Here is a 12,686-nt window from a genome sequence, read left to right as displayed (position 1 = left end):
ACACACACACAACTTTTTATTCCTATCAAAAGTGATTATTTTTCTGACTTCTAGATTTCTTTGAAAGGTTATTCTCTCTTCCATGTCACTAAAGTGCAATAATTCAGAATGTTCTTTCATGATTCTCTTAACTCTTATCTCCTTGGTTATAAAATCTTCAGTATATCCTTTACATTCCTAGTGCCCTAACTCCATTTTGGTCTTCATCATGTTTTGCCTACACTAGTGTTTCTCAAATTTCACCTGCATTACAATCACCCAGAGGGATTAACACAGGTTGCTGGGCCCCATCCCCCAAATTTCTGATTCTATAGGTCTGAAGTGTCTGAAAGTTTGCATTTCTAGAAAGTTCTCAGGTGATACTGATGCTGTTGATCCCAGGAGCACATCTTAGAGAACTAGAGTCCTAGACTATTCTTCTCACCCCCTGTAATTAGTATTTCTCAGCTGCAGCCCATTGGGTTCTAAAATAATTTCCCTAAAACAATCATTTAAGTATGTCGTTTCTAGGCTCATACTGTTTAATAACTAACTTCTCACCACCTACATGATAAAATATGAAGACTTATGCCTCACATTCAAGGGATCCCACAAACTGGCCCTAGTCTAGTAATATTAGAGGGTCTGCACCCTGAGATGAAACCTCTAATCTGGTCCTGTTTACCCTACCGCTATCATCCAAACAGGCTTCTGCTTACACAAGCCCCATACCTAACACACTCTACTTCTTCTCCGTACATCCCTGCTCTAATCTTCCATCACAATTCCACCTGACTTTATGTCTCTGCTAGAAAGCCTTTCCTGCTCTTTCCACCCTTAAGACAGTATGCTCCCTGAGGCCAAGAGTTCTTGACCAGCAGATGAACATATTAGTCACTCAATAAACAGTCACTGATGGGTGTGATTAATTGACCTGACAGATTTTTTTCATCTAGCACAATACAATAAATGGCTAGTTTTAATAAAACATAACCCCTGAAACCTTACCTAATGACATCATTCTATATGGCATGTTCTAGTCAAACAAAATCTGATGATAAAATAATTCAATTCAAATAATGAATTGAAAGAGAGAAAAATAAAAATTTTTAGGAAGCTCATTCCTCACTCTACCCCTATTCTAAAATGTCTTGATAATACTGCCCCAAGTAATTCTGATTATCCCAGGTGAGAGCCACTGAATTAGGAACAAATTAATTATAATACAACAGGAAAGGAGTCTATAGTTGGATTAGGTATACCTTTGAACATTAAGGTCCCTCACAATAATCTTTTTTCAAACTAAAACATACTTACAGATTTCTAACATATCTGACCTTATTGGAATCACAATATTTAGCTCAACATAATGGAACAATTGAAAGTAAAATAACTCTTATTATAATTGTAGTAAACACAGAGCACTTCCTATGTGCCAGGTATAGTCTGTCTGACCTATACACACATGAATTCACTGAATTCTCCAAACAATACTATGAAGTAGGGAAAATTAGTACCATTGTCTTACACATATTTTCCAGAGCATTATAATAATGGGAAGGGGTGATATGATAAGACTTGTGAAGAAAATTCTGTTTATGAGAAATAGTTTATATAGGGACCAGATGGAGATGGGAGGATAACTCTGGGTAAAGAATGAAAACCACCAGACTTCTGTGGGGAGTTACTTTTTAAACTTGACTGGGAAAGAAAAGAATAAAGTAGGGGCTAAATAAGTCTCAGAGGGAACTCCAGGAAGGAGAAGGGAGCCTACCTTTTCCAGACAAGAAAAGTTATATAAAAGGAATATTTAAACTAAAATGTAATAAAGCATAAAAAATAGAAACACCAAATATCAAGTAAAAAATAATAAAAACATGGTACTTGACGTACAACATTTTATTCACTAGTATCTACCCTCTTCATAAAAATAAATTTGGTTACGGTGTTTAGCAAGAAAAATACAAGAGATGTCCAGTCTCAGCACAATATAATTTGAAATGACACTTTTAATTATACAGCATCTTAAACATGAAATATTAAAGCAAATTCAAAAATAACTTAGGCTGGTGGATACATTTTGTTCTGATAAAGACTGTGATTAAAAAACAATTGCACTTCTTTCTATTCATGGACTCTGGGATAAGTGACATAACATACCAATTTCTGTCAACATCTGTTTCCATTTGGGGGCCTCAGGAGTGTCTGGGTTCTCCTCCAACAGTTCTGTCAATTTGTCTTTCAACTCCTGCACTTTGTTTACATTTTGCTTCAGTTCTGCCTCAAATGACTAGACAAGGGGAAAAAAAACTATGTTACACTATGTCAACATCAAAAAACAAAAACACAATTATAGTAGATAAAAATATACACTGTTGAGTGGTGAAGTGGGTGAGGGACTGAAATTTAGCAGTTATTCTCCTTTCCTCTTAAACAGTCTTCAACCATTCCTGATAAAGGAATCCCAAAGAGAAACACTACAGCTATGGAGAAAATGACTCTAGTCTCCAGTAGCTAGGAAGAATTTCCCATTATTCTCAATCATATCCCTTTGGAAAAAAGGAAAATGACATCAATAATACTGTAACATAAGAAAATCAGTCTTCATAAAGGCTGCCAGGTTTGAGAATCCATTAATGAATCAACACTTTTCTGGATAAGAATTATAGAATTCAAATATAGACAGACATTTTTGCCATCATCGTCACAAGGTAAAATCATTTCCCCAACCTTGTCAGTTGAAGAAAGAAAGGCCATCTATTAAAGAAAGGGAAAGTGTGAGCTACCCTATTTTTTTTAAAGATTTTATTTATTCATGAGAGACACAGAGAGAGAGAGAGAGAGAAAGAGAGAGAGAGGCAGAGACACAGGCAGAGGGAGAAGCAGGCTCCATGCAGGGAGCCTGATGTGGGACTAGATCCTGGGTCTCCAGAATCAGGCCCTGGGCTGAAGGTGGCGCTAAACCACTGAGCCACCTGGGCTGCCTGAGCTACCCTATTTTATGTTGGACGGAAAAAATCCCTAATACACTGAACTAAATCTTTTCCATAGGTGTTTAAATCCCACACTTAACCTGATTTAAAGGTGGCAAAGCTGGGATGCCCAGCTGGCTCAGTCGGTAGGAGCATGAGAGTTGTGGGTTCAAGCCCCACATTGAGTATAAGGATTACTTAAGAATAAAATCTTTAAAAAAAAAAAAAAAAAAGAATAAAATCTTTTAAAAAATAAAGGTGGCAAAGTTGCTTACACTTAACAGATTATTCGTCATTATAATGTGCATGTAAAATAGGTGATGACTGTTATCATTACTTTTTACAGAAAAGGCACATTAAAGAAAACTGGCACATTATTTGCTGAAGGTCATAAAGGTGGAAATCAGAACATGGTCCTGACCGCCAGGTCTGGGATCTGGATGCCAGCCCATTCTCTTGCAGATCTTCAGTAAATGTATCCACAGAATATACCTTATTCTGCTCAACTTGAGTCTTTACAGCTTCAGTATCTGTAGGTGTAGGTGCCTGGTGCCACTTTGCCGCAGTCTTGTTCATCTTCTGTAGCCACTGCATCATTGAGCTTGATTCTTCCTGGGCCTTTTGCAATTTGGACAGTTTAGTATTCAGTTCAGCTATTTTGTCCTTAAGTAAAAGGCCAAGATCTTCATAACCGTGGCTTATGTCAGTCATATCCTTTTTAATGGATGTTAATTCTAAAAGTAAAAAAAAAAAAAAAAAAATCAGATGGATACATTTTCAAGACATTTAGAGTAGGGTTCTAGAAACAAAAGTTTCTTTACAGGATATTCTCTTCTATTTTGTCCATTTTAAGCCTACTATGGTAAAGTCATATAATTTTTTTTTTAAAGATTTATTTATGATAGACATAGAGAGAGAGAGAGAGAGATTAAGAGAGAGAGGCAGAGACACAGGCAGAGGGAGAAGCAGGCTCCATTCCGGGAGCCCGATGTGGGACTCGATCCTGGGACCCCAGGATCACACCGTGGGCCAAAGGCAGCACTGAACCACCAAGCCACCCAGGGATCCCCAAAGTCATAGAATTTTTAGAACTATCTCATAATAATGCCATTTAATAACAAACTATTTAGGTACATTGCATAATACAAGTAAGATGAAAAAGAGATTTTCAATGGAATGGAAAATGAAACCATGAAATGCTATGTATTAATTCCTTAGGAACCAAACTCAAGAAAATAACTCAAAGGATGTTATTCTAAGTGACAAAATATCTTAAATTATTTAATCAAACAGAAGGAAACATAATCAAATACCAAACCAAACTACCAGATTTCACTAACTTCAGATGAACAAAACTGTGTGGAATGTTATATAAATATGATATTTATGGAGAAATGACTATGATATTAAATAGTATCATTTTAGGGGCACCTGGGTGGCTCAGTCAGTTAAGAGTCTGACTCTTAATTTCAGCTCAGATCACAATCTTGGGGTTATGGAGTCGAGCCTGTGACAAGCTCCATGCTGGGTGCAGAGTCTGCCTGAGATTCTCTCACTTTCCCTCTGCCCCTCATCTCAAGGTTGAAATTTCAATATAACTGTCTCAAGAAAGATTTTCTCTCATAAAAGAAAAAAAAAGTGACTGTAATCAGTAAGTGCTTAAGGTTACTATTCACCTTTATTTGCCAAAATTTCTTGAGTATCTGTGGCTGTTCCTTCACCATTTAATATTACTCCACCTGCAAAAATATTAACACTGAAGTCATCATAGATTTCTATACTATTTCTACACATTAATAGTAGATGGCATTAAATCAAACCCCGTAGACAGTAATCATTTAAAAATGTTATTAGTACTGGAAAATATAAAATACTGATTCAATTTCTAAATCGAATGAAGGTCCAAACTTTACAGTCCTTTCTGGTATATAAAATTCACTCTTAAAGTAGTAACATGATCATTTTAAACATTAGAGTTTAATAAGTTTAAATTATATATGTTAATCATTAAGTATTAATTATAAAACAATTTTGTGATAAAATTGCTTTATTGTTATTTTTAGTAATAAAGTCTTTAAAACTCATGACTGACAGGCAACCCCTTACTTAAAAGATTTGAAAATTGTCTAGTACAGTTACATAGCATTATTATGGGTTTAATGGAAGCAGAATGAGGTAGAAAGACATGAAAAGTTAAAAGTAAAACAAACAAACCCTACTGCTAAAACCCACATTGTGTCAACACAGAGAGAGAAGAGTACAGTGGTTAGGAGTGCCTGGGCTTTGGTGTATGACTCACCTGAAATTAAATCCCAGCCCCACTAAATTCTAGCTGATGACTGGACAAATTAATCACCACCCCACCAAAGTGTGGCGGGGGGGGGGATAATAATACCTAACTTGCAAGGCCATAGTGGGTATTAAAGACAGTTAACTGATTGCCTAGCAAATAAGAACTACTCAGTAAGTAGTAATTAGCACTCCTCTTTAATTATATAAACATCTAACCTTACTTCCTTTTTCATAAGCAGAACATTAAAAAATTCAATTAGACTTTCTCAGGCAAACATGCATTGGTTACCCATCTAAAACACAAAGACATTTTCTAAAACTAGCCACACGAGAAATATTTAAATATCTGAATCTTAATCTAAGTTTTGTCTCTTTTAAAAACAAATCACATACATTGGCATTTCAGTCAAAAATGAAAATATCCTGATTCAGGAATAATTCCTACTGTGCTTGGGAGCTATCAAGAGTAGAAAGAAAAAATCCTACAACTTTTTACTCACTGCAAATCTAAGGTGGACCTAACGAACTAAAAACACAATAGAATTCCTTTAAAAAAAAAAAACTTGACATTTCAGGAAATCTGATTAGAAGAGAAAGGAGAGATCATCACGCCATATATAATATGAGTACGCTCTGAAATGGGGTTAATAGAGTGGAATAAATTGTTGCAAGAGGCCCAGCTGGAACATCAGTCTCACAATAGGGCCAGCTGGGGGCTGGGCAGGGCACAGAAACCACAGAGGGTACTCAGAGACTCTCAGAATAAAGATATGAGATCTGCCTTTATCTGTTCCTGGATTTAAAAAAAAAACTACCCTGATATTAACAATATAAATCTGTTTTAAACCTAAAACTATACCCACAACTTAATTTTAGAATCATCACTTATACATGACTCTCCACTTCTGTTGAGTGGCTTAATCATGATTATGGTTTAGAGATGTTAGCTAACACGTTATACAATTGTTTTCCTTCGGAACAGTATATAAAATGAGGTAGACAGGGATTTTTAAAAATAGAGAGCTCCACTCCACAGAAAAGAGCTGTTCCCTTCCTTCCCTCACCTCTCCTTTCCCAAGAGACAAGACTCATTTACCAAACATTTCAAGTAAAATTTGAGTTATTTCCATTAAAGTAAAAACCAAACTGGAATCTGATCTTTTCTTTTCCCCAATATAATGCTCCTTATTCTGACCTAATTATATGGCTACATTTTAACTGTAGTCTCTTAGAAAATAAACCATAAAAGGGATTTGAAATTTGACTAGTACAGATACTCTTCCATGCGTGGAACATACTTTTAGGCCATGTATAGATGCCAACTTTCTTGTCACCCCCCCCCTTTGTATTTCTGAGGTTATTTTGCACATTAATTTAAAGACAAGGGGAAATGGACATAACATGGGTAGACCCAGTTCTTTGGGGGATCTGCCATGGATGTAAACAAAGCACATACCTGATTTCACCGCTGCTATTGCCTTTGCGGGGGTAGTCACAGCGCTGATTAGGTTACATAGTGAGATTCCACTGTTGTTTACTTTCTGAATCTCTGGTGTTTTTAAACTCCACTTTTCTTGTAATTTCTTGAGATATAAAAACACATTATTTTTCAGTCTTCATAATATTTTCAAAGTCACACATTATAATTCAATTTCTTAAACATATCTTAAAGCATTGATGACTGTGGATCTTGATTCGTGGGGGGAGTGGATAGAAAAAAAGGCACCATGCCTAGGTGTTCCAACAGCCCAGGTGACTGTTAACACTGTTAGCAGTGAGAAGTAGGGTATAGTCCATCCTGCATTCTGGTCCTAGCCACAGTAGAAGTCAGGCTATTTCTAGCTGTCATGGGTTCCAAAGTAACTGTCAACTGTCAGTCTGAAAACTGCACTTGGTGTCAGTCACGTTACATGAAGAAATGTACTAGAAATGATTTTTTAAAAATGGGAGTTCAGAATTCTATGTAATAGTGAGTTTTAATCATCAAAATTTCAATGAATTTTTAAAAACATCTATCTCCACAAAGATGGAGTGGGGAAATTACCATAACTGCTCATAAGTTTTATGATTTGAACCAGATGACAAAAGATGTGTACACTATTTGTACTAGGGATTCAAATAACTTCTATCTTCAAATACTAGTTTCAGTGATATATCTGAGCTAGAGTTAAATGCTGAGTTGAAAAACAGGATCTTTTACATAATGTTATGAGAAATGGTATAAAAAAAATCACAAACTAGAGATTTGTTGGAGAAGAAAATTTGGGTACTAGGACAGTCAGCCACTCACTATAAGTACATTTCTTTTAAAAAGCAAATTAACTCAAAGTTTGGGCTCTTCCTCAAAAGGATTAGAGCTATGTCATAATTTCTAAATATCACCAAAATATACTGAAGATAAATGGGGATGTAACTTATGTGATATTAGATAAAAGGAAACCACTAATAGCCTTTTAACCACTCATTCCTCACAAGGGCAAAGAAGAAACTAGTAACAGATAATGATTCACCTTAGTTTTTTCCAGAGATTTTCCTAAATCCTCTGCACCAAAAGAAGGCTGCACAATGGGAACTCTTTCTGTTGTTTCTTTTATCCATGACTTCAATGACTTAACAAGGACTTGGAAAGCATCCATCTGTTCTTGACAAGAAGACACAGCTTCTTTTCTAGATAACAAAAATTATGGAAGAATTTGAGCCACAGAAAGAAAATACTCCATAGGAATAATTACTAATAAACAAATAATTATTCCTGTATCAGGCTTACAATTAAGAAAAAAAAAACTCTTCCCCATACACATTCTAACCATTGATAAAGGGAGGAAAAGACTCATAGGTGCGAAGTGAAATTAACTAAATAACTACTTTATTCCTTAGGCACACTCCATAGACAAAGACAAAAGCAGTTAAGAAATCTGTAGTCCATATGGTAATGGAACTCTATACTGCTACGTAAACCCTAAGGCTATATAAACAGTTTTAACATTATTTAGATTCAGCAAGCTTTGATCTGTCCACTTTATATGGTGCTTAATGCCAGCAGGCATAGAACCAGCAGAGAAACATTTACGAATCACTGATTTGAGAAAAACATCCCGCCACCTAGTGGTTACTACACAGCACTACAGTCACTTTAGTGGATGGATAAACCAGGTACTTCAGAGGGTACAGATTTAATTCTCCAAACATGACTGGGGTCCCAATAACTAAAGAATATTAATGATGACTGCCTCCCCCACAGATACTCAGAAAGCTCCACAGTGAACTAGATGGATCTTGCTGTAAACTAAGCACCATGGAGTGAGGGCACATGCCCAGCACATGAATTATGAGGACAGTTCCATTTGTTATGTGGATGGCATGTGGATGGCATGTGCACGTGTGGAATACTGGCACAGAAGAGTCCACGGCAGCTGGACTAATTACTGGTGACTATATGGTTTTAAAACTGAACCCTTCTGAAAATAAAAACAACCTAGGGTTTACCTAGGAAAATCAAGTATATCATTTCCATGCAATGTGAGTTAAATATTATGTGATAAAATGGAAAATGTAGCTCTGGAAGTAGTATATCTAGCACTCAAAAGTTTTAGGTAGAGAATTCTGAAGAAATGAAGAACAGGTAAAAGATAATTATTTTCTATTTTTGTAGAGTCTTTAGTAAAACTAGATGTATATTCTCAACTAACATGATATCAGAAATATAAAAGTCTAATCACAAGGTTTATCTCTATACCGTTTTTTAGCTCAACTCAGGTTCATTCTCTTGTTTTTTCACGGAGTCATTTCTTATCCACAACTCTTTAAAAAGTAAACTATTTTACAAAAAAAAAGGGTCATGAAAAACTATACTGAAATTATGCATAGTTTTTGAATTGAGCCCCAAAAGCAATGAACCATGAGCTATCTTTCAAGGTTATTTCTGCTTTTGCAAATAAAAATGTGGTCTTTGCCAAAGGCTTCAGAGACCATAATGATTTAGATTATTTTAGATTATATACACTACCACCACTATTTTTCTACATAATGATTTCTACTTTTGGTAAGAAGTATAAAATTTCTTTCCTAAATATTCTATCAAAAATGCACTTAATTTTAATAGGAAAAAATGTATCAATATAAAAGCACTTACAAAGAGTAGCCCCATGCTTATTCCTGAGTTTTGTCTCAGGTATCTACATAAGCAAATACAAATAATTCATTCTTTAATTATCAAGTAGACTAAAATCCACTAAATTCTTAAGTGGTGCTTACTTTTCTTTGATGGTAGTCTCCATCTCCTTGAACTTCTTTGACAGATTATTTGTTTTTTCAAAAACCAGAGCCTTATCACCTGGCAAGCCATGGCTGGATATCTCCTTCAAAAGGCTGTGTAAAACTTCAAGATCTTTCTTGTGTTCTAAGAATTCAGAAGTTGATTCCTACAAAGCATTTAGATATTTAATCAATCTAAGAGGTTGTTAGATCTTCAGATGGCATTCTATCAAGAGGTATGTATGGGACCAGAATGGCTTTACTTAGAATTTCACAGAAGAATGATCCTGCCTATGGCAGGTACTCTAAATAAACATGCAGTTAGGCTGTCTGAAAGAGAACACAGTAAATTAATTTAAAAATGCATTCTTTATAGTCTGACTCTTTGTGGGTGTAGCAGATGATACTTATCTTTAATATGTGGAAAGTGTACAAGGGAGAAATGGTTTCATTCCTAATCAGTGAGCTAAAGCTTTAAGAAGATGTATTTGGGATTTCTGAAGGAGGGAAGCATAGATCTTTACTAATCCATCAGCAATTAAAATGATGATTGCTAATTGTAACTCTAATACATGTAAAAGCTGGTCTGAAGTGTTCATATACTTGACCAACCTCGTGAATATTAAGGAATACATACCTGCATATATTGAGACAATTCAGTAACATCTTTTCCTGGCACATCTGTCTCAGTGAGAGCCTGAGTTTTTGTTTCTAAAAATGTTTGGAGCTTTTCTGAGAGGTTCTCAAAGAGTTCTACTTTGGTTTTGAGCTCCTCCATTTTGGCAAGTTTTTCTTTGTGTTTACGACTTGCTTCTGAAAACCGAACAGACAAGTCCTTCATCTTGGCTTGCAGTGAGGATGCAGTGGATGGATCTGTTGTTTCCATAAATTTCTTCACTTTTTCATTCATGGCATTTATACTGCTCTGACGACCTGTAATATCCTGTTCCAACATCTGAAATGAACCAAATATTGCATATGTTTTATAATGATATTTACAAATGTCACAGAGTGTTAAAAAATGACCATCCATAACAACATAATCTTGAACAACCTGTGACTAAGGGAAGTTAACTGCTGGGGCTGACTGACAAGTCTGATTTGTCCCTTGAGGAATACCATCTCAAATCTCTTCAAGACACAGTGAAGAACAGCTGGCAAGTTGCCTGAGCAAGGCAGGAGGCGGCTGCTACTCAGCAACCCCTGGGATCTAATGGAGCCTAGGGATTATCCATGGTCCTAATTTTTAAAAGGCTAGACAACAACAAGATTGATCTGATTAACCTCATGTGCAGCTGGCTGAAGCTATGATAAACAAGATAGGACTTCTGTATGTGTTAAGCCCTCTATAATGAATTACATTCATGAAAAAGTATACAAAGCTCTATCTACACTTCTTCAGGGAAAAACTGTTTTACACACATGTCTTGGTGCAAGCACTACTTTCAACAGTTACACTCAGGAAACCTCTCTTTATCAAGTTTATCGTAAATTTACCCATTCTTGGAATTTTTTAACGTTTTTGCCCCCAACTAAAAGTGTCTTTTTTTTTTCCCCTTTTAAATGTCACTTACAATGTTTTTACTGATCACATCCTGAAGAGCAGCAGAGTTTAAGGGCACTTGACCTTGCTCTTTCAGAGAATTTTCCACACTTCCCATCCAGTCCAGCATTTCATCCAGGCCATCCTGCACACTCAGCGAGCGGGTCAAGGTTATCTGAAGTTTTTCATTTCGTTCATTAACAGACTTGGACAGATCGTCATATCTCCCAACAATGTCATCTAGTCCAAAAAGATCAGGAAATGTTAACCACCAAGCTCTCTTTGCCCTATTCCTTTTCAAAAATTAACAAAGGCGAGTCATAAAATTTCCACACCACAAATGGAAAAAGAAGTAAGTTTAACTGATAAATTCAAAATGCATAATCAGAGCACCATCTTAAACCTTAACAAAAGAAGAAAAATATCTCAGTGGAATATAAAATATTGAAATTTTTGTTAGAGATTTTATTTATTTTTACACAGAGAGAGCACATGCCTACACAAGCAGGGGTAGCAGCATGCAGAGTGTGAGGGAGAAGCAGGCTCCCTACTGAGCAGAGAGCTCGACATGGGGCTTGATTCCAGGACCCTAGGTTCATGACCTGAGCCGAAGGCAGATGCTTTACCAACTAGGCCACCCAAGCACCCCAAAATTGAAATATTAAAAAAAAATAGTTGATATATATGCCATCTGCCTTTGAAAATAGATTTTTGGATGCATAAACATCTGATTACCCTAGAGAAATGTAATTGGTCTAAATAGTCAATCTTTAGAGTAAATGCTGGATTTACTGACATTTCAAAATAGCCAACTTGATAACTCCATGGAAAAAAAGAAAAAGGTGACAGTCATATACAACTATTCTCAAGGATAACACACAGCTATAAAAAGATTTATCAAGAATTAACTTTTACATATAAAAATTATCTCTCCCTTGTATGCAACATGCCTTCTCTCTCCCCTCCTCCATCTCTCTCACACACACAAACATATAGTTAAGCCTTCATCATCCTTCACATTCTAAGCAAACCACTCAAATGCACAGAAACTGACAGATGCACATTTAATGAGAAAACATAAATATAATGTGAAAATAGATAATGAAAGTTCACTTAAAATTAGGAAGGTTGAGATTATACTTCTAAAATAAAAAGAGATTTTATTTGAAAAGTTTAATAGCAGACCAAAGGGAAAATAAATAAGGTTAACAGAATAATCTATCTCAGAAGAGATTAACCTTTCTTTAAATTCTGAAGATTTAAGATGCTAAAAAAAAAAACACACAAACCCCAGATTGTTCTAGCCTAGTTTTCAGTCAACTCTAAAGTTCTGTATTTACAACCTACATTCTGTACTGCAGACCTACAAGAAGTTCAAAGAACAATGATTTTTAATGGATTAATCTCTCTCTTTCTCTCTCTCTGGAATAATCACCAATTTATCACTTACTGTCCAATAATTTGAAAAGTATTTTAATTATTTCTGAATGGTTAGTTGGATCTACTGTATGTTCAGTTAGCAGAAAACTCTGACCGCAAATCCCCTCTCTTCAAGTGAAACATTTTACATGCTAAATAGATTGCTCATGTTACCCTGCTGATGCAGAGTCGCCCGTTTGAGAAGCAGCTCACGTGCTAATTTGGCC

The 12,686-nt window shown here is 35.7% G+C and overlaps 1 protein-coding gene across 29 annotated transcripts in view; it reads right to left on the bottom strand.

Annotated features, from left to right (window-relative positions):
* The window catches only part of DST (dystonin), a 481,436-nt gene that overhangs the window by 96,515 nt on the left and 372,235 nt on the right, over window positions 1–12,686 (bottom strand). For all 29 annotated transcript variants that reach the window (XM_041769040.1, XM_041769112.1, XM_041769077.1 and 26 more), the window contains 8 exons: window positions 11,072–11,280; window positions 10,135–10,452; window positions 9,498–9,664; window positions 7,754–7,910; window positions 6,700–6,826; window positions 4,628–4,690; window positions 3,444–3,685; window positions 2,140–2,269 (listed from right to left, as the gene is read on the bottom strand). In XM_041769040.1, the coding sequence (XP_041624974.1) occupies window positions 2,140–2,269; window positions 3,444–3,685; window positions 4,628–4,690; window positions 6,700–6,826; window positions 7,754–7,910; window positions 9,498–9,664; window positions 10,135–10,452; window positions 11,072–11,280 (1,413 nt within the window). The remainder of the gene's footprint in view (window positions 1–2,139; window positions 2,270–3,443; window positions 3,686–4,627; window positions 4,691–6,699; window positions 6,827–7,753; window positions 7,911–9,497; window positions 9,665–10,134; window positions 10,453–11,071; window positions 11,281–12,686) is intronic.

Source organism: Vulpes lagopus, chromosome 1 (genome assembly GCF_018345385.1).
Source record: "Vulpes lagopus strain Blue_001 chromosome 1, ASM1834538v1, whole genome shotgun sequence".
Lineage (NCBI taxonomy): Eukaryota > Metazoa > Chordata > Mammalia > Carnivora > Canidae > Vulpes > Vulpes lagopus.
Note: the sequence above shows the minus strand (reverse complement) of the source record. Positions and strands in the feature narration are given on the sequence as shown.